The sequence below is a fragment of the Scyliorhinus canicula genome, chromosome 19, assembly GCF_902713615.1.
Source record: "Scyliorhinus canicula chromosome 19, sScyCan1.1, whole genome shotgun sequence".
In the NCBI taxonomy this organism is placed as follows: domain Eukaryota; kingdom Metazoa; phylum Chordata; class Chondrichthyes; order Carcharhiniformes; family Scyliorhinidae; genus Scyliorhinus; species Scyliorhinus canicula.
Genome location: NC_052164.1, coordinates 100,136,688 through 100,163,531, shown reverse-complemented (window position 1 = coordinate 100,163,531; position 26,844 = coordinate 100,136,688). Strand labels below are relative to the sequence as shown.

Below are 26,844 nucleotides of genomic sequence, written 5' to 3'. Positions count from 1 at the left end.
TGAAAACAAAACCAAGACAAAGCAGCTTCCAGCTCAAAATAAAAGAAAAAGACAGAATCACATTCCAGCTCCACCCACACAATGACATCACTGCAGATATTTGATAAACACCCATTTCTTAAAGGGACATGCACATGACACTATGCACACACTAACTTCCAGGTTACATAAACATCACTTTGAAACAATTGGAAGATGGCCCATTGCATTCAAGAAGCTAGCTGATGGATATTGGTATAAATAATTACCCCCCCCACGAATAATATCAACTGATATCGACTGCTTTAAGTGAAAAAAAATGGCAATTAATGCTCTGTGTCGGCCTACGTTGCCAGAAAGCATGGGAGCAAAAAACAGCATACAAAAATCAGAACGTTCTATGTAGTTAAGGTTGGAACATTTTGAGAGTTCCACAACGATCCTTTTATCCGTTATGTTGGCCAGTGTTGTCACTAGGCTTTCAGTAAAGTATAAGGTTGGACTTTTGAAGTATTAGCACCGGAGGGAAGTTGAAGAAAGGTAGAAAACACAGGTCTTACAGGCCTTTGGAAGTTTACAGCTTGAAGTGAAGAATTCCGCATATTACACAAAAAGCACGTGTGCTGAAGTAAAATATTTTTCAGTAATCAATTGATTACACTATATCAAACAAGCCCAGTGACAAGGATCATTTTGTGAGGTTTTGTTCAGTTTTACGTGTCTCCGCAATCTGAGTCTTGATACCAGGATTATGCTGAAAGATGTTTGTTGACTGACCAGAAAGCCCTTTTCTTCCTCCCCTTTTCCTACCTCTCAGGATGAAGAACCCTCACTTGCGAGCAAAGCTGGCTGAAGTCCTTGAGGCTGTGATGCCTCACATGGAGCAAGTGCAGAGCCCAATGATGAGCAGCATGTTCCATCGGCAGCGAGTCTTTAGCTCATACCAGCACGCACACTATCTCGCTGAAGCACTTATCAAGGTGTTTGTGGACATTGAATTCACAGGTATGTTTAGAAGGTAGCAGCAGTCTCAGGTGATTACCACAATTACAACAGTGACTATACTTCTGAAGTTATTAATTGGCTATAAAGCAATTTTGGGACATCCTGAAGTTGTGAAAGGTGTAAAATATAAATCAGATCCTTTCGTTTTTATAAAATAGCATTTGTAATGTTACACATCTACTTACCAGCAAAGCGGCTGTGACAAGGTTATACTCCCACCAATTGCATTTATTTCCCAGAGAGAATGAAATTTGATTTTGCTGCATTGTCTGTGCATTGTCACCGCTGCATACAAACCGAGAACAGCAGGCCAGGAGAAGGAGCGCATAGGACAAGAACTAACGGAACCAAATGAAAGATGTGCATTCTGCCAGCAGCATGGTGCTGAAGTGTTCAGAATGTAGATGGCAGAATGGGCTGGGCTATAGGCCATGAATAAGTGATTGTGCAGAGTAAGCTAGAGTACTATAGATTGTCAAATACAATACTTTTAGATTTGCTTTAATTCTTCATCAACATCAATATTTTTCTTCCTTCCGCAAATGCCTAAGCTCCCCCTCCTCCATCTGACCAAAGAAGAAAAATAACAGCAACTTGGCTCAACTTCTAAACCATCCCATCTTGCCAAGTCTAAATCTAATTGATAGGAAATACTGAAGGTATTAAAGAACCTAGCTAATTCTGTTACAAAGCTGATGTTACCAAGCTCATACTTGCACTTTCATATTTTTACTGCAGCAAGATGGGGGTTATGTTGATGCTCTGTGAGTGCAGATTACACCGAGACAGTATCTGCTACTGTGCTAAAGTTAATGCTTCTGCATCGCCACGGCTCCTCTTTGAAACTGAGCCTTGTAAACAACAGAATCCCAGGTTCAAATCCCGGTCTGTGCTGAGAGATTTGTTCTCAGCTGAAAGCAGCAAGGAGATTAGATTTAGCTCAGCAACGTCTGAATTGGGAGGAGGATAAAATCAGACAGAATTGCTGTATCCTGTATAGATCTTGGATGAGAACACCATTGAACTTTATTGTGAAGCCGGCAACATTTTCATAGCATAATTTTCATTCCAAGAATGCACTCTGGCTAGGTTACACGGGAACCTGTGATACTGTACCCAAGCAAGAATTGGTGCCTTTGAGAAGAAAGCTGGGTTGGGTGGCAAAAAAGATTTGCTTTTGAAATAAACTTTTTCAAAACAGTTTTGTGTTACTGTTGTATTCAAGTGACCATCGCCCCATGACCGTCAATGGCATTACCATCGCTGAAGGGCACACTGTCAACACCCTCCGACTACATTGACCACGAACTTAACCGGACTAGACATATGAGTACGGTGGCTACAAGAGTAGGTCAGGAGGCTAGGAATCCTGCAGCGAGTAACTCACCACCTGACTTCTCTGTCCACCATCTACAAGACAAGTCAGGAGTGTGATGGAATACTCTCCACTTGCCTGGATGAGTGCAGTTCCAACAATACTCAAGAAGCTCAACACCATCCAGGACAAAGCAGCCCACTTGATCCACAAACATTCACTCCTTCCACTAACAACACACAATAGCAGAGGGTGTGCCATCTACAAAATGTACTGCAAGAACTCACCAAGGCTACTTAGAGAGCACCTTCCAAACCTGCAACAGATACATGGGAATGCCACAACCTGAAAGTTCCTCTCCAAGTCACTCACCACCCTGACTTGGAAATATATCAGCCGTTCCTTCACTGTCGCTGGGTCAAAATCCTGGAACTCCCTCCCTAACAGCACTGGCTGCACCTACGCCACATGAACCACAGCGGCTCAAGAAAGCAGCTCACCACCACCACCTCCAGGGCAATTAGGGATGGGCAATAAATGCTGGCCCAGCCACCGATATCCACATCCCACGAATGAATTGTTTTAAAGCAGCAAGCATAACCTTACTGCAGCTGCCTCTTTCAAAAGATTGAATGTTTTGGGTTTAAAAATGATTTTCTTGGCTGTCACTTCCTTCTTTAACTTGGGAGATTTTTATTTTTGGTTCTATCCAATCACCTGTGTTTCGTTTACTGTTTCCTGTAGCTGAATAAGTAATTTTAGGGTCAACTACTGAGTAATGTTCAGAACGACGGGAACAAGAGTTCCTATTGAACGTTTTTTTCTTTCAAAGGCTGCGCAGTTCTTTTGCTGCTTTCTCAAATGATGAAACTAAAAACCATCTAATTTTGGCAAAACTGAACCGCACGAATCTCTCTTTTCTCTGAAGTCCCTGTCTCCCCGGGTTAGATAAAACTTCGCCCTAACGGGTGATCGAGGTACAAGGTAAATAACTATTACAGAAAGAGTACATTGTTACTTCAGATTGTAAACAGTTGGCGATAAGATAAAGAGACCCAGTCCCAAATTTAGAGCTGATGTGGCAACGTATATAGTGGGAGCAATACTTGGAGTGGGTGCCTGGGAGGATAACTGTGACAAACCCTGGAATCAGAGCCAGTTTCGGATAGGTGAGCTACGGTAGCACAAATGTGTGACTAATGTGCAACATTGACAAATATTGTAGAGGATTGGTCTTGGGATATGTTAAGAACATATGTTATGGGCAGCACGGTGGCCTAGTGGTTAGCACAACCGCCTCACGGCGCTGAGGTCCCAGGTTCGATCCCGGCTCTGGGTCACTGTCCGTGTGGAGTTTGCACATTCTCCCCGTGTCTGCGTGGGTTTCGCCCCCACAACCCAAAAAAAATGTGCAGAGTAGGTGGATTGGCCACGCTAAATTGCCCCTTAATAGAAAAAATAATTGGGTAATCTAAATTTATAAAAAAAAAAGAACATATGTTACCTGCGAGAGTGCCTCAAAACCCCAAAGGATAAGTTGAAACACTGATTGTTAGTGGTGTGTATTTGTTTGGAATAATATGAGGAACAATGTACAATTCAGTGAGGAACCAGTCCTGTTGTGTAAACAATTAATAAAGAATATTTATTCAAGTAAAGAAAGGGCGGGGGTGCAAGCACGGTGGCACAGTGGTTATCACTGCTGCCTCACGGCGCCGAGGTCCCAGGTTCGATCCTGACTCTGGGTCACTGTCCGTGTCGAGTTTGCACATTCTCTCCGTGTCTGCGTGGGTTCCACCCCCACAACCCAAAGATGTGCAGGGTAGGTGAATTGGCCACGCTAAATTGCCCCTTAATTGGAAAAATGAATTGGGTACACTAAATTTATAATACACAACAAAAGAATAACATACACCATGACACTTAAGTATATCTGTAACTAAACACACTGTGCTATCAGAAGTTACCTCTTGTTCCCAAAATATACCCATGTTCGCTGAACTCCCTTTTCCCCAAGCAACATCCAATTTTTAGTAACTCCATAATTCAAATCCAGTTAATAATTACTACACAATACTACTTGGGTGACCAAGTCTGAGAAGACATCTCTTCCTGGTTCAGCAGAAGCATGAAACTGCGTCTGCTAGAGGAGAATATCTGCAATCTGTTGTGGCTTCTAAATGTTAGCTGGAAGAAGCCTCCATGGCTTGGGCCAGCTGGAACTGGCTTATCTGGCAATTGGATGGAGAACTAGCCACCTTCCCCAATGAAGGTGCTAGCAATTATACTGCTCAGTCTCTTTGATATTCCCCTCTGTGGATCTGCTGCCTAGCTCTCTCAAATTCCTTGCCTTTTCATAGAGTCATAGAATCCCAACAATGCAGAAGAAAGGCATTCGGCCCATCGAGTCACTGACCCTCTGAAAGAGCACCGTATCTGGGTCCAATCTGCCACACTTTCCCTGTAACCCTGCTTAGGGGCAATTTAGCATAGCCAATCCACCCAACCTGCACATGTTTGGACTGTGGGAGGAAACCGGAGCACCCGGAAGAAACACACGCAGACACTGAAAGAACGTGGAAACTCCATTTAGGCAGTCACCTAAGGTCGGAATGAAACCCGGGTCTCTGGCACTGAGGCAGCAATACTAACCACTGATTTTACTATTTGTATAGCCCCACTGATTTTTGGTAAATAATGTTTCTGATATGACCATTCACACATCAATTTGTCTAGACTCTTAACCTTGTCTCTTTACTTTTTTTTAAAGAAAATTATTTTCATCTCAAATTCACTTGTTAACTTCCCATTTCCCTGCAAAATAAATTACATTAATCAGGTTCAAACTTGTTTTCTTTTCACTGAAGTCTGAGGGACCCCTAAAGTATAAAACTAGATGCTGATCTTGGAGTTGAATTTCACTTTGGCAGCCTGAATGAATGAAGGTGAAGGTGTTTATTTTCTTTGGCCTATTTCCGTTCTTGTTATTCCCATCCTGATATTCGGATTGTGTTGCCGTTTTATTTCGTTGCTGGTTCCAGCATTCCTGGTGGTGTTCCTTGCTGTGAGTTGGGCTGTTATTGAACTGGAGTAGTTGTGAAAGGAATGAAACATTGAGAGTTTGAAAATACACTTTGAAGCGACTGGTGGATCTGTAGGTGAAATCTGACAAAGGAAAACACGTCTTTTATTTTGAAGAAGAGAGTGGAAACTAGGCACTGTTTGAAGATATTAGAGGGAGATCTAAACCCAAAGATGCAAACCTATCAGCAGCAGAAGAACAGAGGAAAGACCTAGTAAAGATTCTGAAAAAATATAGAAAAGAGTTGGGGCAGCACAGTGACACAGAATTCAATCATAGAATTTACAGTGTAGAAGGAGGCCATTCAGCCCATCAAATCTGCACTGGCTCTTGGAAACAGCACCCTACTCAAACTCACGTCTCCACCCTATCCCCGTAACCTACTAACCCCATGGAACCTTTTGGACACTAGGGGGCAATTTATCATGGCCTATCCACCTAACCTCTGGACCATGGGAGGAAACCGGAGCACCCGGAGGAAACCCATCTGGTTTCACTTATCTGCAGTGGCGGGATTTGAACCTGGGACCCCAGAACATTACTCTGGGTCTCTGGTTTACTAGTCAAGTGACAATACCGCTATGCCACCGCCTCCCAGCTATGCTCAGGCATCTGAATGTGTTGTCCTGGGTCTGGGAGTGAATGCTCTTTTATTTGGCGTCAGTTGATAAGTGATAATGGAGCACCAGGGAAACATGGTGAAAATATCCTGGCAGTGAGATTATATTAAAAATATTATTGGGACCAGTTATTACTGTGTTCAATTCCAGTCATTGAGGCATAGAGCATTCACGACCAAGAGACAGTGCAGTACTGAGTCACGAGACTGACCTAAGTATTGAGTGAGTCTTCAAAGAGAATGACTGAAGGAGGAAATCATTTTTATAATCTACACTGGTACAGTAAAGGTAAATCCACAGTACCATATGAACTACGCCAAGATAATAGAAGATGTGACTGCAGGCAAGCTAGGGAAAGGCAAATGGAGAACTGAAGTTAAAATTTTCCCCAAGTGATGACAATGGAATAGATTTGGTCGAAAAAAGACAAGAATAATTTTTGTTTGAAAACGGATACTCTGGGCTTGGGGAGAGATGACGTTTTGTTCTGGCAGGCAAATTAAGATGTGCAGAATCTCAACCCTGTATGATATTTTGGTGAGTTTGCATGAGTGTGACCATCAGATTTACCCACGCCACATGGAATACTTGAATGATGATGGTTTGTCTGTGTTCCAGAGATCTGCCTTTTCCATCTGCCTGATGTCCTAAGCAATTTGAGTCGGCTAACTCCTAAACATTAATAAAGTAGATTTAAATGTGAAAATGACCGCTGTTACTGTTTCATCCGCTACTAGGTGACCCACATCAGTTTGAGCAAAAGTTTAACTACAGGCGACCCATGTATCCTATCCTAAAATACATGTGGGGATTTGATAACTACAGGCAAAGCATCAAGGTTTGTATTATTTTAAGTTAATGTGTTTAAGTATCATTGTCTTACTCCACCCACCTTGTGTAGTAAACATGCTTTTTTAATTCAACCCATGTAAAATATCTTAAATATGTTACCTTGAGTTTTAGGAACTACTTCGAGAATGTTTTTATTCTATTGTCAATATTGAAGTGAAGTGTAGTTATAAACTTTATACCCAGAACACTAAGTAATGAGTGCCATTGAGTAAACCATAGGTTTATCCAATAAGTGTTAAATAACCCCTTTGCTCACATTTTGTTAGATTGTTAGTCAAGTTGCAGCAGGTAGAAAATAAATGAAAGTGGGGAAGGAGGTAATGAAGAGCGGGAGGGAAATTACACAGGTCAGTTGTGGCAAGGGATTGTGTTTCACCACACGTGAATTTATTCTGGTTGCTGGCTTTTCAGATCAATAGCTACATATTGAAGTGTGTGTGGCAACTTTTAAATCACAATAGCAACTGTTGGAAAAAACACTTGTCGAGCCGTTTGTGGTTGTTGTATGCTGTTAACTTACAGATAAAACATCTGGCTAAAAGTCTTACCAGATTGAAGTTTGTCCCCCACAATTTTGGTTCAGTGTCCCAGGGACGAAACTATGGCCAGTGTGAGAAATAGCACCTATCACATGTCATGATATGCAAACATGCAACCAATGAACACTCAGAATAGGACACAACCAACGGGCAGTCAGGACACTCAGAGGTGGCATCACCACAAGGGGGCATGACATAAACACTATACAGTAAAAGGGATGAGGCACTCACACCCTGCCTATTTCCACAGACAGACATCTAGAGAGTTAGACAGGGTTGATCAGCAGCATCACACCCCAGCACGTGGCTTAGAGCAAGCTGGTACAGTTAGACTGTGTTACTACAGTTAGATTAGCAGAGAGTCGAACTCATTTGAGAACTGCGTTAATAGTTCAATAAACACGTTGAATTCATTTCAGAGTCTAGAGCACCCTTTAGTTAAGACTGCATCAAGTAGCAGCCAGTGTTATTTGAAGCAGCATAACACAAAATCACATTGATGCAGTAGGTGATCCTTTCCAATCTTGGGATGAAGGGATAGTGTTGGGTAGAGAAGAATGAGCATTACTCTGCTCCTAATTGTGCTGTTGCTAACCTTGGAGTGCTAGAAGTAGCCACATGGCGCATGATATGAAAAGTTTGCATTCTCCAGCACAAATATCCCTCATCTTGATAAAATGCATACAGTTAGAATTAATGGAGATGCTCTATAACCTCCATCTGAAGTTCCGATCTACAGTCTAAAGTCTGTTAAACCAATAAACATTTTTTATACGCGCCTCTCTAAACAGCCTTAGTGATGTAATGGCCTAAATTTTTAAAACAAAAATAAATTTAGAGTACCCAATTATTTTTTCCAATTAAGGGGCAATTTAGAGTGGCCAATCTACCTATCCTGCACATCTTTTGGGTTGTGGGGGTGAAACCCACGCAGACACAGGGAGAATGTGCAAACTCCTCATGGACAGTGACCCAGAGCCGGGATTCGAACCCGGGTCCTCAGCGCCGTAGGCAGCAATGCTAACCACTGTGCCACCGTGCTGCCCTGTAATGGCCTAAATTGTTCTCAAACATGCAACTTTGAATTATTTTTTCTGTTTGTGTTTGTCTTTACAGAGTTTAGCTGACTATGCGTTTGACAACTTGGAGGCAATGAACCCTCCTCTTTTCCTCCGATTTCTCAATCTGCTCATCAATGATGCCATCTTTCTGTTGGATGAAGCTATCCAGGTAGCAAATGCAGACCTTTTTACTACTGTTTTCAAATCACTCTGGTGCACACTCTTCTCTCTGCCCCTTCAAAAGGCAAGTTGAATGTGCAGAGTAAGGAGTTTAATTGCGTATTTATTGTTTTCCACCTTTCTTCCCTCCCCTTTTCAGACTTGAGTACTGCAATTCAGTTTCCCAAGGACCAGCGACCTCTCTTTTAAAAAAAATAAATTTAGAGTGCCCAATCAGTTTTTTTTTTCAATTGAAGGGCAATTTAGCGTTGCCAATTCACCTAGCCTGCACATCCTTGGGTTGTGGAGGTGTAACCCATGGAGACATGGGGAGAATGTGCAAACTCCACACAGTCAGTGACCCGGGCTGAGATCGAACCCGGGTTCTTGGCGCCGTGGACAACAGTGCTAACCACTGCGCCACCATTCTGCCCATCAGCGGCCTCTCTCAAATGGCAGTTCTTCATTTATGTGTCCACCAGACAATTGGACTGAACCCGGTCCAACGTCCATACTTCCCAACTGAGGATCCAAAATGGTGATCAGGAGCAGAAACCCTGGACGACTTTGTTTTTCTCTTTCGTCCTTAGCCGAGGGACATTGAGTGTGGTGACAATGCCTGAAGTGATGCCCAGGTTGAAATTCACTAACAGCACAGACTATCGACTTGCGGCTGTTACTTTCTGCCTCTGTAAAATGTAGTGCTGCACCACAAGGTGTACTCCTCCAGTAATAGAGATGATAAACACTTGCATTTCTGATTGGACCGTAGAAAAGGATATCATTCACTAGAAAGTAGCAAATAAGTTAATTGCAGAAGAATGCCATGTGTTATTATAGATTGGAGATTAATGGATTTTTGTTTCTGTCTCTGTAAGTTAGAAAACTGTGTCTGCGACACTGCAGTTTGTTACTTGAAGGTTTTTTGTTGTTGTTAAACTTTGCAGTATTTGAGCAAGATTAAAATCCAGCAGATTGAGAAGGACCGAGGGGACTGGGATAACTTGCCCCCCGAGACTAGGAGGGAGAAGGATGGCAACCTTCAGATGTTCGGGCAGCTGGCTCGCTTCCACAACATTATGTCTAATGAAACAATCGGCACCTTGGCATTCCTTACTTCAGGTCAGTGTCATTTGAAATTTTTTTTTAAATGAGTGGAGCTTTGGGATCTGACCTGACTCCAAAGGTCACGCCGTTTGCACTTGTGTAAACACCAGGCGGCTTTGAATCTCCTGTTGTTTACAGATCCAGAGCCAGGTAAATCTGTAAGGGTTCTATAACGTGGCTTGTTTTTAATGAGCTGTTGGGAAATATGATGTATTGCAGTGGATTCAAGCTCCTTGCTTGGAGAGCAACATGAAAGATCATATGACCTGGAATGCACTGCCTGAAAGGGTGGTGGGGGCAGATTCAATAATAACTTTCGAAGGGGAATTAGATAAAAACTTGAAAGGTTTGCAGGTTTTATGGCGAAACAGCAGTGTTTCATGCTTCCTAAACTGTTTCTCACTGACCCCATTTAATGCTTCAGTATGAATAGGAGGGTTAGAGAGCTGCTGAGCGGCAGGTGGGACAAGTTGTTGGGCAGGGAGGAGAGTTGCCTGTGGTTGGAGGTGGTGTGTTAATCAGAGGGGGTTTAAAACTGCAGGGTTTGCCCTGTAAGAAAGCAAAGACCCAATTTTTCATAGGCTGCGGTTGCAGCAGTCACGGGACCTCAGTAAACACAATTAAACCACCCTTACCAACAGACAGGAAACAAACATTTAAAGGGTCACAACCCAGTCTGGGCTCCATGACTGCCATCGTTACCTGGGAGCTAGTGATCCCAAAATCTCAGCGATCCACAGTTTGGGAACTTATGGAGTAGGGGACTGAGACTAACTCGAGAGCTGTTTCAAAGAGCCAGCAGGCATAATGGGCCAAGTGACCAGCTCTTGTTGTGCTTTCCGATTCAATGAAATTGAAAAGCAAAATAGCTTAATAAATAAGCTCTCTTCTGGCAGGAAACAAATGCTCAATAGGAACACGAATCAGAGATTGTGCTCCAGGTCAGCCAACCCTTGCCCCTGTGCAACACCCCAATCCTTCCACATTCTCCTGGCTGAATTTCCCTTGATATTTCTGAATAGTTCTCAGTATCTGGTTAACCTTTCATGTCCCAGATGTCAGGTCCCAATTTTTTTTAAACAAGCAACTACATTGAAAATTCTCCCAAAATCTGATTTTCTTTTCAGAATCTAAATTGACATTTTGAAATTTGGGAGCATTGTGCGACCTCACATGCCATGGGTGGAATTCTCCACTCCCGGGAAAAATCGGGAGGGCCGTCGTGAACTCGGCCGAGTTTCACGACGGCCTCGGAGGCCGCTCCTCGCCCCCTATTCTCCCCTCCCGGCGGGGCTAGGAGCGGTGCTCCGTAACTCTCGGCCGCCGGGTGGCGCGCGCCGAGAGTGACGCGACAGCGGCACCTATGTGACGTCAGCCGTGCATGCGCAGGTTGGCCGGCTCCAACCCGCGCATGCGCGGCTGACAGCTCGAACCCGCGCATGCGCGGTGGCCGTATTTCCCCATAGCCGCCCGCAAGACGTGGTGGCTTGATCTTGCGGGGCGGCGGAGGGGAAATAGTGCGTCCGATTGAGATGCCGGCCCGACGATCGGTGGGCACCGATCGCGGGCCTGTCTCCTCCCGAGCACAGTCGTGGTGCTCATTCCCCACCAGGCCCCCTACAAGGCCCAAAACAGACATCTCACGGCGATTTCACGACAGCAGTGACCAGGTGTGGTTGCCGCCATCGTGAAACGGTCGCGAACGGCAGGCCGCTCGGCCCATCCGGGTCGGAGAATCGCAGGTCGCTGTGATAAACGGCGAGCGCCGATTTTTCCGAGTGGGGGCTGGGAGAATCGCGGGGGGCGCCAGGGGGTCATGAAATTAGTCGGGGGGCCCCTCCCGCGATTCTCCCACCCAGTGTGGGGAGCGGAGAATCGCACCCCAAGTGTCTGGCTTTTCAAGGCCAAGCAGTGGGGATGTCTGTGCTTGCAGTTCTGGGATGCTGAGACATCACACCCCAATACATCCAGCTCCCTCCGTGCTGCAGGGCAGTGAGAGAAAGTGAAGTCTGATTAGGAAGCCAGTCCTGGTGCAAAAGGCAGTTGCATGCTAAAGATGCCCTTGACCTCGAGTATTAGTCAATCCAAGACTGATTTAATTTTACAACTTGCAGATTTGTGGTTCAATTCCCTGGCCTTCTGTTCTGAGCTCAGTATTTAATTTCCAAGGCTTAGATGTGTACGGTCAAGACTGAATGCTTAATCCTTGCTGTCTGATGCTGTTCACTGAATACAGAGGAAAGCAAAGACAGTGAGGGCAGTGTGTGCTATGAGACATGATTCTGAACTACAAACCACATTTTTATTGTATTAAACCATCTTTTAAGTGGCATTGAATAACATAGAAACAGGCAGAGGCAATTCAGCCCCTCGAGCCTGCTCCACCATTGAGTTTGATCATAGCTGATCTTTAGCTTAACTCCATTTACCCACCTTAACTCCAATTCCCTAGTTACTCTTACCCAACAAGAATGTCCGCAAGCCAGAAGGTCCAAAATTTTATTGTTAAATTGTACAGAAGAATCTGAATTCAGCCAGTTAGCATATTGCGGCTGGTCTCTCCGCCCTGAGATGGGAGGGGAAAGATCTGGTAGAGTTTCTGTTCCTGACCACTTCTTTGACATGTGCTGCAAAGGCTGTTACATGTTACATCAAGGTAAGTCTGAGCCCAGCTGTGAAGTTGTCCTCTGTCAACAGTGGCAATTTGGGAGCAGTACTGAGGGATAATCCTTGCCCCCAGAACTCTATCTCAGCAAGAGTTAGCATGTACAGAGGAGGAGAGAAAATTGAAGGACTTTTTTTGTCGAAGCTGTGCTTGTTTTAGTTATCTGCTGTGATGTGATTCTCTCTGGCAGAAATCAAGGCATTGTGTGTGCACCCAATCCTCTCTGAGCGGATCATCTCAATGCTGAACTACTTCCTTCAGCACTTAGTTGGGCCTAAAATGGGTGCTCTCAAGGTTAAGGATTTCAGTGAATTTGACTTTAAGCCGCAACAGTTGGTGTCTGACATTTGTACCATCTATTTGAACCTGGGGTAAGTGAGAACAGTTCAACAAAATATAATTTGTACCTTGAGTAAAATAGATGGAACCGGATTCTCTGAATTGGAATATACCAAGTTGATGCTTGATTACTAATGACTGAAAGGCGGGTTCTGATAGCTGAAAATACTGTTAAATATACGATAAGTGACCTGCTATTTAATCCTCGGAACCTTTTAGACTACATCAGAGCTGTTACTGTAATTAGGACTCAAGACAGTGGGAAGTACATCAAAGTAATGCTCGTCCCCCTTCCACCTCAAACTCTTTCAGTCTCTGTCTGTGTATCCCATGCAATTGTTGGGTTTGATTTGTGGGCTATTTTAAATTATATGGGTAGTGATTACTTAAAAATTGGACAGGAGAGGGTTTCTGATCAATTGAAAATAGTGTATTTAAAAATAATAAACCGAGGAAATTTAAAGTTATGTGTGAGCAGACAACTGATCTTCTCCCAAGTCTCTGCCAGTGCTATATATACACCAGCTAATCGAAGATGTGCAAGAACAAAGCAGAATGACGCACATCAAACAAGATCTTCATTGGATTAAAAGCAAAACACTGCAGATGCTGGAAATGTGAAATACAAACAAATAAAAACAAAAGGCAGCACCTGTGGAGAGAGAAGCTGTTCATGTTTCGAGTTGAATGTGATTCTTCAGAACTAAAGAGTCACGTTTGACTCAACGCTAAGATCTTCATTGGAACTGCTTTCTTCAAATGAAGAGTATTTTCTGCCACCTTTATCATTTAAATTCTGTTGGGATTTTCATTGTTTAAATGCATTAACTTGAATACCAAAGCACTCCATGTCTAATGTTTTGTTTTTAATTACTGGATAAGAATGCAAATGCAATAGGCTTTGCCCGCCCCTTCCTTAATATTTGGGATTGAAGTCGAGCAAAACATTTAAAAGTTATTCAGCTACCTTAACTTCTAGTTCTAAACTCTTCACCCTTGTTCCTCCACCAGAGTGAAAGAGAGTTTCTGTGCTACTGTGCCAAAGGACGGGCGCTCCTATTCTCCAATGCTGTTTGCACAGACTGTGAGGGTGCTGAAGAAGATCAATAAGCCAGGCAACATGATCATGGCTTTCAGTGAACTGGCTGATAAAGTAAAGGTATTTCACGGTTAATTCATTGGCTTTACTGTCACCAAACAGCAATGGCACAGAAATCTTCAGATGATATAATGTCTTGTGAACGAAAGAGCCTTTCACTGGCCTCATTAAGGTTGGCATGACTACATTACCAGCCGTGACATGCTGCACTCGAATTAGTAGTCAGCCTTACTTTGTCACTCCACAAGTGCATGTTTAACTTGTAACTGGGTATTAGGAATCAGGCAGGAGATATGGGCTGTGTTGCGAAGATGCACAGCCACTATTTGCATCGGATGCTGATGACTTTTCAAAATAGTGACCACCTACATGATGCACATTTATAATCCCAGTTTTGGAGGGAATTTTCATGGCTTCAAAGATAATTTATACGTCTACATCTCAGGCAAATCTTTCCTCCGTGTCTCCAAACGAAGCTATATTTAGGCAGTGCGCTGGTTCGGGTATGTTACCTCATTTAATGATGTCACCCTGGGCCACAGATAACATTAGTACTCTTGCCAATCAGTCTTTTGCAGACTTGCAACAGCAGGAAGAGGAAACATTTGTAGATGCACCGGATGAATTCCTGGATCCAATAATGAGCACAGTGATGACCGATCCCGTTATACTGCCATCCTCCCGGGTGACAGTCGACAGGTCAACCATAGCTAGGCATCTCCTCAGGTAAGGAATTTGGGTAAAAGGAGGAAAGTAAATTCCAGTGTAACATGATAGTAGTATTTCAAGGCAGTGAGTTTCATTTTCATTGTTTACTATCTTGTATTCTAAATTCACTTACAGCACTATTTCTGTTTTTTGTTCTGTTCTGCTTCAGTGACCAAACCGACCCATTCAACCGTAGTCCACTCACGATGGATCAGATCAAAGCAAACTCAGAAATGAGAGAGAAAATTCAGCAGTGGTTGGCAGAAAGGAAACGGCAGAAGGATCAAAATGGGCAGACGTTTTGAGTGAAAAACCAAAAACACGTGTATACTGTTATGGGACATTCACTGCTGTCTAATTCTGCCTGCTGTACCAGAACTATCCCGGGCTGTACCTTAACGGCATATCTTAATCCATCATTGCAACCCCTGTTCATTACTGATCAATGTAATGGGATGTTCTTGTTGTACCTGCGCAGGAGGTTGGTCCAACACAGTCCCATTTTCGCACTCGAGCAGCCAGCTACCAATATTAGCACTTCGAATTCAGTATTTCCCTTTCAATGTGGCTAATTGATAGTCCGAAATGTGAGAAGACCTGTAAAATAAGTCCACTGAGTGAGGAGTTCACAAATCTACCATGTGCTTTTTTAAAAGTTGGTAAATGTTTAGTGGCTTTGAAACTGTGTTGTGCAGTATTAAGGTACAAGTACTTAATGTGCTTGTGTAAAATTCCATTTTTCTGCTGTTTTAGTGGACATTTTAACATTCTTATTTTAAATGGGTTAAGAACTCTACTTAAATAGCAGATAAATGAAATTGGTAAGCTACTGCAGCACAGCATCATTCCCAGGCCTGGATGTTTTATCCTTGTACTCATCAGAACCACCTTTTTGGAGGCACTGGATGGACACTAATGTTCATTTAGTTATCTGGCTGGAAGTGCTTCAGAGGGCTTGTGTAAAGTGGGAAGCAGCTAATGTTTACGCAAACGCATTGGTGCGTTAGATCTCCGTAATTACTATGCATGCGCCAAGACGAGTACCATTGCGCTGTTGCTGTGATGTTTACTCTGCAATGAGTCCTGAGCAGAAGAAGGGGTAACTTTTGTTGTGTCGCTTACTTGGTATTGAATCTTGCATGTCAGAACTTGCATAGAGGGGCTTCTGCAAAGTCTGGTACACTAAGAATCCCTTTTGAGGTGATGTCCATGACACCAGTTGTGTGAGGGAGCCCCTGCAAATATCGTTAAGCTCCAAGACATCTCCTGCAAGTACTGCCACACCCTAGGGAACCCAAACCCTTTCTCCCACCTCTGTCAGTGACCTAAAGGAAATCGGAATATTAGAGGAAAGTTAGTTTTTCATTGTACTGATGTGTGAGTAAGTCAACAATAGGTATAGAGTGCATAATACTTAACAATAGCAACATAAAAGATACTCCCAACCCCGGACAGACAGAAACCCAATTACTTTTGCAGAGCTCCTGGAATCTCCATGCAAATCCTGGTTTGGAAATCTGTGTGCAGATACAGAAAATCTCAAGTCCTTTGTGTTGGCTGTGGCTGCCTTATAAAATGTCTCAGTTATAAGATGCTTTTTTCTGGAACTTCAAAAGACTGCTCTGCAAAGGGTTAAAGTGTGTATGTAATCTCAATGCAGTCTTCTTAAAGAAAACACAGTGAAAAAATGAAAAATGTGTGTGCAAGGGAATGATTTGTGCCGATCCTTGCTTTTTCCCTATCCTTCTCCAGAACACTGACTTAAACGATTGTGCTGTCAATCTGTATTCCTAAGCCATAGGTTCACACCTAACCTGCCTTTCCTGATGCTGAATGGATGTTAGATGTGCATTATTGAAGTTTGAACTGGGGTGAATAAATGTTACCTAAATTGTATGGGATTGATGCAAAATATGATGTCAGGGCTATGGACACCCAAGTTTATGGAAGCTAGTAATGTGTAGCAATTGCAAATAATTTTAACGCTATGTAAAGATACGATGTTCAATTTATTTTTTCAAATGCACATCAACTTAACTAATAACCCATGAGCAGTGAATCTTGAGGAATGGTAATGGTCATTTCATTTATTCAGTGTTCTTTGTCATCTGAGATGTGCTGTAGATTTTTAACTTGGCGAGAGTGCCACCAAATAATAGCGCTTTCAACAAAAGTTTCTTTTAATAAAATAAGTTTTTGAATGGACCGGTACTTGAGTGGTGTCCAGTCAAGTTTGATGAGGTAGAGGAAGAGTAATGTTACTAATTTTGGCAGGTATCAAAAGCCTTTGGTTCTATCGTGTTTACTGAACCTTTGAGTGAGACCATTTGTATCCAGTTTAACTTTGCCTCCTTGGGTACTGTTCATTTCTTGTTCAAATTTGCACAGGCCTGTTTTAAATCCAGTGCCCCTACTTCTGGCCTCATGCCCCATTGAGTTTGAACACACTGCTCTCCTCATATGTGGACCATCTAAGAAAGGTTGCTGGGACATTTCCTTCAGCTCGATACTATTTCTCTGTGTCTTAAAAGGCTTACGGTTTTTTTCTCATTTTTTTTCCCATGGGGATTTGTGGAGAAACATTAATTGTTGTTAGGGAGGGAAGAAGTATAGGAATTAATCATTTGATTTGTTACTATTTCCAATTGCAGAGGAGATCTTGCTTAGTACTGGATTAAGAAGTGGTTGTTACTATCTTGTCAAAGTGAACAACCTCATTTCATACTTAACCATCTGGAAAAAGCACAGTTGTAATATGGAAGTGATGTCGTTCAAATTTGCAGTGACAACTTAATCAACAAATTAACTAGATGTGAATCTCCTTTCCAGCCGCCATTTCAAACTTTGTGCTGTGTACTTTAATGGTGTCACACTGACAATGGATGTCAAGTATTTTTTTTAATGAACCAAGAACATTTTATTCACTTTGATTTGTACTGAAATGTTTGTGATTTCTCCTTGTTTGAGGTTGCGAGACTTGAACAGGTGTAAAGAAATTTTTTTAAGAATGTTTATTCACAAATTAAGTTGCTTGTTTTGGAAGTGTGAGTTACATCGAGATGAGCTAAACTTACTCTCAGCTTTTCCGATTTGTTACCCATCCTTGCTGTCCTCAGGAGTCTGGCTCTACTGCAGCCTTGACATTACGTTGAACAGCAATGGATTGAGGGCTGGGATTAAACTCGCAAGTTACTTGGCTACATTGTTGTCTAAACATTGAAGTTCTCCTGTCCTACTTCTCCATAAAGGCTGAGAAAACAGGCTGTGCGTGGGGGTTGCAGGTATGCTGTTGGGCCTGCTTCAGTGAAGGGCATTAATCAGAAGGGAAAGAGATATAAGTTCAGCACTTCAGTAAATCTTAACACTCTTGGTTCCTTTGGGAATGTTTATTGGGGCACATGCAAGGAGATGTTTATATTTTGCCTGTGTACTCGGAAAGAATTCATAAATTGAAGTCAGTGTACATTTTAAAAAATTCAAGATTAAAAGTACAGAGGAGATCAATATTATCTTTTTTAACAAAAAAATGGTTATCTTTGTGCTTTATTTATTCTTCTTGTCACTCCCACCCTAAGCACCACTCATCTCAACTGGGAATATGGACTGACACAGCAAGTCCTTGTCCTTGCTGATATTGAAACTTAAAAGCTGGGAAGAACTCCTGCAGCTGTTGTGTCCTTTCCTTAGTCACTTCTCTGCAGTGTTTTTTTCTTTGGTGGAGCATTCCACAAGCAGGTTGTTGAAACCTGCAACAGCCGAGAAAGGTTCAAGCTTTTTAAATGTGGTCTGCTTTTTGCCCACATCTGACTTCCTGGGAGAGTCGTTTACTGGCTGGAGGGTGACCTACTTACGTTGGGCTAAGTGAATCTTTGTTCACTAATAAGCTTTAGCTTCACCAGAAAACTGCTGTTAATTATTTGGGGTTTTTTTTTTGCTGTACTTTTTGCAAACAGGCGCAATAACAGAGCAGTTCAAAGTTCTTTAACAGTCCCTACCCCCTTGAGCAAAGTAACTGGATAACTACTTATGTATAACTGCACCTTGTATTTGTCAGGTTGCATTCCATTCTGTTGGGCGAGAGTTACTCTCTTGTCTTAAAAGCAATGTTTGTACAGTGATTTTATCTTTTTGCAAAATTAAGTAGTAGCTTAATGCAAAAGGTATATGTACGACCTCGAACTTTGCAGTCGAAATGAAAGTGGTCCAAACACATGACTGACTAGCCTAAGAAACTGGACGTATTTATGTAGCTAATGCAATTGGGAGCGGCACACCCACTATCTTTTGCGTACTTCACTGCAACAGTGCAGTTTCACCGGAACGTTGCAGCTTCACTGGAACGTTGCAGCTTCACTGGAATGTTGCAGCTTCGCTAGAACGTTGCAGCTTCACTAGAACGTTGCAGCTTCACTGGAATATTGCAGGTGACTTCACCCTGGTACACTCAACATTCGCAAGTTGCTCCTTTTCGGGGTTGATAGTTGGGAACCTTTTTTCATTTTGTTTTTTCTCACCTTTGTCCCCTTACCAAAAGACTGGAAATATTGTAAGCAATTGAACCACCCTCCCCACTATCACTCAAGGTCAGTTAACACTACACTGAAAGGGTCTGGGGAGCAATTTTATCTATAGGCATTTGCATAAGATGGGCAATTTTGGATCAGGTGCCGTTGTGCTTCCCTCAGATTAAAATCTGGGAGGGACAATGGGCAGCTCATCCAATATTGCCCATTTTACAATCTCAGAAAATTAACTTCAAACTTGAAGCTCGTTCTGTTGCATTAAGCGGTGCAATTACCACTTCAGTCTTCAGCGACAGGGATGGGGGTTTGTCATTCAAAATTGTGGTGGGGATGAATCATCAAGTAGGAGAACCCAAGCCTCAACTTATTTAACAGAGTGCAAATTGCTGTGGAGCAGCATGTGTACCTAAGATGTCATTACTTCTGCTGCCTACGGCGCTGAGGACCTGGGTTCGAATCCCAGCTCTGGGTCACTGTCCGTGAGGAGTTTGCACATTCTCCCCATGTCTGCATGGGTTTCACCCCCACAACCCAAAGATGTGCAGGATAGGTGGATTGGCCACGCTAAATTGCCCCTTAATTGGAAAAAATAATTGGGTACTCTAAATTTTTTTATTTTATTTTTTTAAATTTTTTGTTTAATGACATATTACTTCATACCACAATATGGCTGTTTCCAAGGCTATTCTCGAGCTTCATGATGTTTCAGGCAGCAGCCCCATGCGACTGAAAGCACTATATTTCAACATTTCAAGCAGGTGTCACAGGTGGGCTTGATCCTGTATGCAAATCCTAGCAAGGGTGTGATTAGGAGCAGGGGCCACTACCCCTCAAATGACTACTCCACCTCTCGCCTCCATTCCCTCTAATATTTAATTCATTTGGGGCAGCACGGTAGCACAGTTGCTTCACAACTCCAGGGTCCCAGGTTCGATTCCCAGCTTGGGTCACTGTGTGTGCGAAGTCTGCACATTTTCCCTGTGCGTGGGTTTCCTCCGGGTGCTCCGGTTTCCTCCCACAGTCCAAAGGTGTGCAGGTTAGGTGGATTGGCCATGCTAAATTGCCCTCAGTATCAAAAAACAAAAACGTTAGGTGGGGTTACGGGGAAAGGGTGGAGGTGTGGGCTGAGGTAGGGTGCTCTTTCCAAGGGCTGGTGCAGACTCGATGGGCTGAATGGCCTCCTTCTGCACTGTAAATTCCATGACACAGCAGTCAGTTGAACCTGCAACTGCTCTCATGCTTGTGAATATGCAGTCCACCAGTTGCTGAAATTAGCTAATTGTGTGGATCATGAATGGTCCTTAAACCGTTTCTCGTCTCATTCCTCCTTCACCTGCATTGCAGCAGTGTCCTTTTTATATCACAGGTTTGTGTTCACTGCAATAAGCAAGGTTCAAAAACTATTAACCCACTGAGATTCACTTTCTGGAGCTCCATCCCAAAATCTTCTCTACCACCCTCAACTTTTGAAGCTCATGTCATATGGCTATGGATTTATGGAGCTGATAGACATTTTTACATTTGAAAAAAACAGCATTGCATATTGGACAATTCATCCTGACCCAAGATAGAGTCCAAGGGATCTACCTTCTAAATAACAATGCACCTCATTCAGCCCACTTAGAATTTGTTCCGTGGATCTCTGAAAAAGAGCAGGCACTTGTGAATTTCTGTGACTTCTGCTCTGGGGACTAACTCATGTCTCTGGAAAGTCATTATAATGTAAATGTGGGTGGAAGACCCTCCCTTGACTGTCAACCTCCATTGATCTTCAAAGAACCAAGCGAAGGAACCCATTAAGCTTCCATCGTCGTATTGAAGGACTCATTAAAAACATGTGATTTGTTTCTTATTACTGTATTCTGTTATGTATCGGAGCACACATCCCTGCTGGTGAAGTGTCACGTGATGTGGCAGGATGTCAGCAGAGTGCATGGGGCTTTACAGTTCTTCATCATAGATTGTATGAGCAACAGCTCCTAAAATCAACTGGTGGATTCAAAGAGCAGCTTGCAACAACTTCTGATGAAGTATGAGAAGGTATTCAAAGATTCACTAGGCTCGATGACTGGAGGTGAGGTGTACCTAAAAATCAAGCCAAATATTACACCAAAATGTCTAAGCTAGAACCATACCACACACCATCCAGCCAAAAGTTGAAGAACTAGAAAGACTAGTACAAACAGGAGTCATTGAACCTGTTGCTACAGGTGATTAGGCAACACCAGTAGTTCCTGTATTGAAATGTGATGGTTCAGAGAGAATATGCGGGAATTCTAAAACAACTGTTAACCCAGTTTTCTGCGCAGATCACTAGCCACTGCCACTGATTGAAGGTTTGTTTGCTGCACTTTATCGAGGACAGAAATTCAATTAAATTGATTTTTCACAGACGTATCTGCAGATTAGTGTAGCTGTAAGATCACAGCCACTACTCAGCATAATGACGCACAAATGTCTTGTTACGGACGTCCTTTTGGAATAGCATCTGCGCCTACTCTTTTTCAGAAATCCATGGATGAAATTCTAAGTGGGTTGAATGAGGTGCATTGTTATTTAGAAGACATAATCATCACTGGTTCAAGTGAAGAAGAACACTTAAAGAATTTGGAAGCTGCACCGAAGCATTTACAGAGCCACAAACAGAGATAAAAAAGAAAAGTGCTACTTTTTCAAGTCATCCATAAATTGCCTGGTCATTTCATCGATAAAGATGACTTAAGCAAAGAGCTGAAGAGGGTATCAGCAATCTTAGAAGCACCATGTCGTCGAAATGTGACACGATTGAGGCTGTTTTTAGGATTGATCAATTCGAATTTAGCAACATGAATGAAGGGCGGGAATCTCCGCTCCCAGGATTAAGTGCCCGCGCCATCGTGAACGCCGTCGCGAACAAGGCCTGGGCACGACCTATTGTGAACCCCACAGGGGGCCAGCATGGCGCTGGAGCGGTTCACGCCGCTCCAGCCTCCTTTGGCGCCGCGCCAACCCGCACATGCGCAGTTGGGGCAGCTCATTCCTGCGCATGCGCAGTGGGCCGGGCCATCCTGCGCATTCATGGGGAACTTCTTACGCGCGCTGGCCCCTCACCAACATGGCGTTGGGGTTCTGGGGCCGGCCGTCGAAGGAGGTAGACCCGGGGGGGAGAGAGCCTGGCCCGCCGATCGGTGGGCCCTGATCACGGGCCAGACCCCATCGGAGCCCCCCCCCCCTCTCCCCACACCGCTACAGGCCGCACCCCCAGCGTTCCTGCACAATTCCCGCTGGCAGCGACCAGGGGTGAACGGCGCCGGTGGGACTGTCACCAGGCAATTTATGGATGACTTGAAAAAGTAGCACTTTTCTTTTTTATCTCTGTTTGTGGCTCTGTAAATGCTTCGGTGCAGCTTCCAAATTCTTTAAGTGTTCTTCTTCACTTGAACCAGTGATGATTATGTCTTCTAAATAACAATGCACCTCATTCAACCCACTTAGAATTTCACCCATGAATGGCCGCTTGCCGTTTGCGGCGATTCTCCGAGCGGCCCGGTGCGATTCTCGCGGCGCTGGTTTTGGGGGGAGTGGGAGAATCGCGTGCGGGTGTCGGGGCGCCCTGGCGATTCTCTCACTCAGCGTGGGGGGGGGGGGGGGGGGGGGGGGGGGGGGGGGGGGGGGAGAGAATACCGCCCGAAGACTTGGCTGTGTGCCAAACACGGCATAGCACAGGTCAGAAGAATACGAAAGTGAATACAATGAGGTAAAAGATGCCTTACAGATGTCTGAGCTGTTGGTCCTCTACAATTCCAAGCTGAAGTTACAACTCGCTTGCTATGTGTCACCCAAGGGATGGTCAGTTGTCCCACACATAATGCCTTCAGGAGAGGGATGACCGGTTGCATCTGCTTCATAGACACTCACTGGCACAGAAACAAATTACGCTCAGCTAGAAAAGGAGACTTTGAGCATAATTTTCAGGGTTAGAAGGTTCCACCATGGGCGGCAGGGTGGTGCAGTGGTTCACACTGCTGCCTCACGGTGCCGAGGACCTGGGTTTGATACCTGGCTCACTGTCCATGTGACGTTTGCACATTCTCCCCATGTCAGTGTGGGTCTCGCCCCCAGAACCCAAAGATGTAGAGGGCAGGTGGATTGGCCACGCTAAATTGCCCCTTCAATTTAAATGAATTGGGTACTTTAAATTTTTTTTTAATGACGGTTCCGCCATTATCCTTATGAATGCCATTTCTCTTTTTTGATGGAACATCGACCCTTGACGACAATCTTTGGGCCGTTTAATGGTTCACCTTCTTTGGCAGCCAGTAGGTTACAAAGATGGTCTTTGATATTATCGGCACACACGTATGATATCCAATATTGCAAATCAGATCAACTCGCAAATGCTGATACTCTGTCACGTTTGCCGTTACAAGTGAAAATGAAATGAAATGAAAATTGCTTATTGTCACGAGTAGGCTTCAATGAAGTTACTGTGAAAAGCCCCTAGTCGCCACATTCCGGCACCTGTCCAGGGAGGCTGGTACAGGAATCGAACCGTGCTGCTGGCCTGCTTGGTCTGCTTTAAAAGCCAGCGATTTAGCCCAGTGAGCTAAACCAGCCCCATCCTCACCACTCCAGGACAAGTCGAGCATGAACATTTTGTCAACATCCTGTAATTCTCGTTCATGGATAATGTACCTCCGACTTCAACACAAGTTCAGAGATATACAAGAACCGATCCAATGATGTGGAAGGTCATGGAGTTGGTCCAAAAATGAACATTGTCAGATGTTCATAGGAAAAATACAGAACTCAAGCACTACATCACACAAAGACTTAGGTTGACAGAGCAGAATGCAATTTTATTATGGAGAATCCATGTGATTATTCCTCCATGTTTGCGGTGTAGAGATGTTGACCAACTTCACGAGGGACATCCTGGAGTGGTGAGGATGAAGAAACTGCCACGCTGTTATTTTTGGTGGCCAGGATTAGATACTCAAATTGAAGAGAAAGTAGGGCAAAGTCAATTTTGTGCAAAACTGAGAAACGCTCCACCACTCCAGGATGGGGGATAACAGGGACCCGGCATAAATCCAGCAGCTTTTGATGCAGATACAGGCCCCCGCAGGTCTGGGTCAGAGGCCGCACATGCGCACGTGCTCCATGGTAGACTCAGACCACGAAGCTGGTCACTAAAAATAGACCCCCCCCCCCGGGGCAGTACGGTGGCGCAGTGATTAGCACTGCGGCCTCACGGCACCGAGATCCCAGGTTCGATCCTGGCTCTGGGTCACTGTCCGTGTGGAGTTTGCACATTCTCCCTTTGTTTGCGTGGGTTTCACCCCCACAACCCAAAGATGTGCAGGGTAGGTGGATTGGCCACGCTAAAATTGCCCTTTAATTGGAAAAAATGAATTGGGTACTCTAAATTTATAATTTAAAAAAACGACCACCCGATTGGCCGCGCGCTCGACCGTGACTGTCCACCCAAACATTGCCGGCCCGCATATAAGGCCCACCCCCGCCCACCGATCGTCCGCCCCCAACCAGGGCGGCTGCGGACTGAGTCACAGCCGCCATGCTAGTAGCCCGACCGGCAGGACCACATTAGATCCAAGCTGGTGGGACTTCGGCCGTTCGGGGGCGGAGGGTGGTGTGGCGGTTCTCCAGCAATGGTCCCAGGTAGGTGATGGGCAGTGTAGCTTCTTGGGGCCCACAGAATCGGGGAACCGTCGCCGGTCCCGATTCCGTGTGGGGAAAAGGATTCTCCGCCCCGGCGCCGGCCGCGATTTCGTCGTCGGGGTGCGGAGAATGCAGCCCTACATCCATGGGAATGGCCAACACTGCCAGGGCAGAGAATTCACATAGACTATGTTCGTCCAGTGGAGGATGATTGTGAATGCACACTCTAAATGACTAGAAGTCGCAGTCATGAAGCCAATGACAATTGAGCAGAACATTAAGAAACTAGATGAAATATTCGCAAGATTTGGAACATTGGAGCAGATCATGTGACAAAGGAACTCGGTTCACTTTGAAGGAAATTGAGGACTATTTGAAGGGAAATGGTACACACTATGTCAAGGGGGTGGTTCCATATCATCCTGCAACAAATGAATTGGCTGAATGTTTTGTGAAATCATTGAAGCATGCCAGAGGACATTGGTAAGAAAAGTGGACAAAATACGGATGTTTACCTGAACACTGTACAGAGTTCACCAGCAATACTGTTGTTCAAAAGGACACTGAGAATACAGTTTGATTTGTTAATTCTGTCTGATACCGTCAAATGACAACAAGCACAAATTGCCAGGAGGGAGCAAAACTCTATAAGGCAAGTATTCAACCAAGGAGAGCTAGAAACAAGACCAACGAGAAATGTTCCTGCTGTGCTGCTAGTAAAGACAGGTGCACTGTCATGACTGTTCTTTACCGAAGCCGATTTCTTTGATTCTCACTAGAGTGGAATGTGGCGACTAGGGGCTTTTCACAGTAACTTCATTGAAGCCTACTCGTGACAATAAGCGATTTTCATTTCATTTCATTTCCTTGGTCTCCCATTATTTCCAGATTTGTTTTGTCTTTTAACTGCGAAGACAGATACCAAGTATTAGTTTAATGTTTCTCCCATTTCTTTATTCCTCAATATTTATATTTGCTAATCTCTTCATTTTTACAGACCCATCACAAATTTTACAATCCTTTTTGTTGAGAATTATGGAAAATTAAAAACAGTAAAACCGAGTGTTGATTCGAGGGAGATATCTGGAGAAATGATAAGATACAAATTTGCCTATCAGTGGAAAACAAGTATTTCAATTATGCCATGAGAGAAAACAATGGGGCTTTAAAGGTGGTCACTTCAAAGTGGAGAGATAAGAAAACGGAGACATAACTACCAAAAGCCAACTCCACAGGTGAATAGCATCAAAGGGAAAGAGATAGTATAAACCGTAAAAACCGAACTAAACAAAGAGAGAAGTCTTACAACACCAGGTTAAAGTCCAACTGAAGGATGAAGAAGCAGTGCTCCGAAAGCTCGTCTTTGAAACAAACCTGTTGGACTTTAACCTGGTGTTGCAAGACTTCTTACTGTGCTCACCCCAGTCCAACGCCGGCATCTCCACATCATAAACAAAGGGAAACAGCTAACATCAGATCTGCACTAGGTCTCCTGAAAGAAGAAACCATTCTCCTCGTTCGCTGAACCTGACGACTATTTCCCAGATGGGGCCACCTTAACCTGGTTGTGGTAGTTACTTGCTGGATTTAGCTTATAAAGTTAGTTAAAAATTGGATATTGTTTCGGAAAAGGAGTGTCTCAGAGTTCAGGTAAACAGGAGACCAAGGGATAGATTCAGAGTATGAACTCCCTCTGTAATAGGGGGCTGAGTTTCCCCTTAACAAAGGGGAACCTCTCAGTATAAAAACCCTGACCTGGATGCAGGTCAGGGAGGGTTGTCCTTCGGGGGGAGGAGTTGTAAATTTGTGATTTTGTGTATACCGTAATAAACCTTTCTTCAATCCTATCCTACCGTGCGTTCCAGCATCTCTCCCGTTGGACTCTACAAATTTATCATCTGATTTACTAGATGCTATGAACACCTCTCGATCATATGGGCTACTGCTTCTTGTAGCCTTCGGAGACTGAACCATATATCTTGACCTGGTTAAGCTGCCACCTCTATCCTGCCTTACATCTTGTTCCAGCTGCTGCTACGTGATCTCCTCTTCCTATTATGAGATGTAATAGGTCTTACAGCACCAGGTTAAAGTCCAACAGGTTTGTTTCGAATCACTAGCTTTCGGAGC

The 26,844-nt window shown here is 43.9% G+C and overlaps 1 protein-coding gene across 2 annotated transcripts in view; it reads left to right on the top strand.

The window, feature by feature from the left end:
- Nucleotides 1-18,057, top strand: part of ube4a (ubiquitination factor E4A (UFD2 homolog, yeast)) — a 57,097-nt gene extending 39,040 nt beyond the window's left edge. For both annotated transcript variants that reach the window (XM_038779887.1, XM_038779886.1), the window contains exons 13-20: nucleotides 797-984; nucleotides 6,739-6,839; nucleotides 8,509-8,622; nucleotides 9,560-9,734; nucleotides 12,575-12,755; nucleotides 13,735-13,882; nucleotides 14,391-14,548; nucleotides 14,700-18,057. In XM_038779887.1, coding sequence (XP_038635815.1) covers nucleotides 797-984; nucleotides 6,739-6,839; nucleotides 8,509-8,622; nucleotides 9,560-9,734; nucleotides 12,575-12,755; nucleotides 13,735-13,882; nucleotides 14,391-14,548; nucleotides 14,700-14,835 — 1,201 coding nt within the window. In that variant the 3' untranslated portion in view covers nucleotides 14,836-18,057. The remainder of the gene's footprint in view (nucleotides 1-796; nucleotides 985-6,738; nucleotides 6,840-8,508; nucleotides 8,623-9,559; nucleotides 9,735-12,574; nucleotides 12,756-13,734; nucleotides 13,883-14,390; nucleotides 14,549-14,699) is intronic.
- Nucleotides 18,058-26,844: the final 8,787 nt, after the last annotated feature.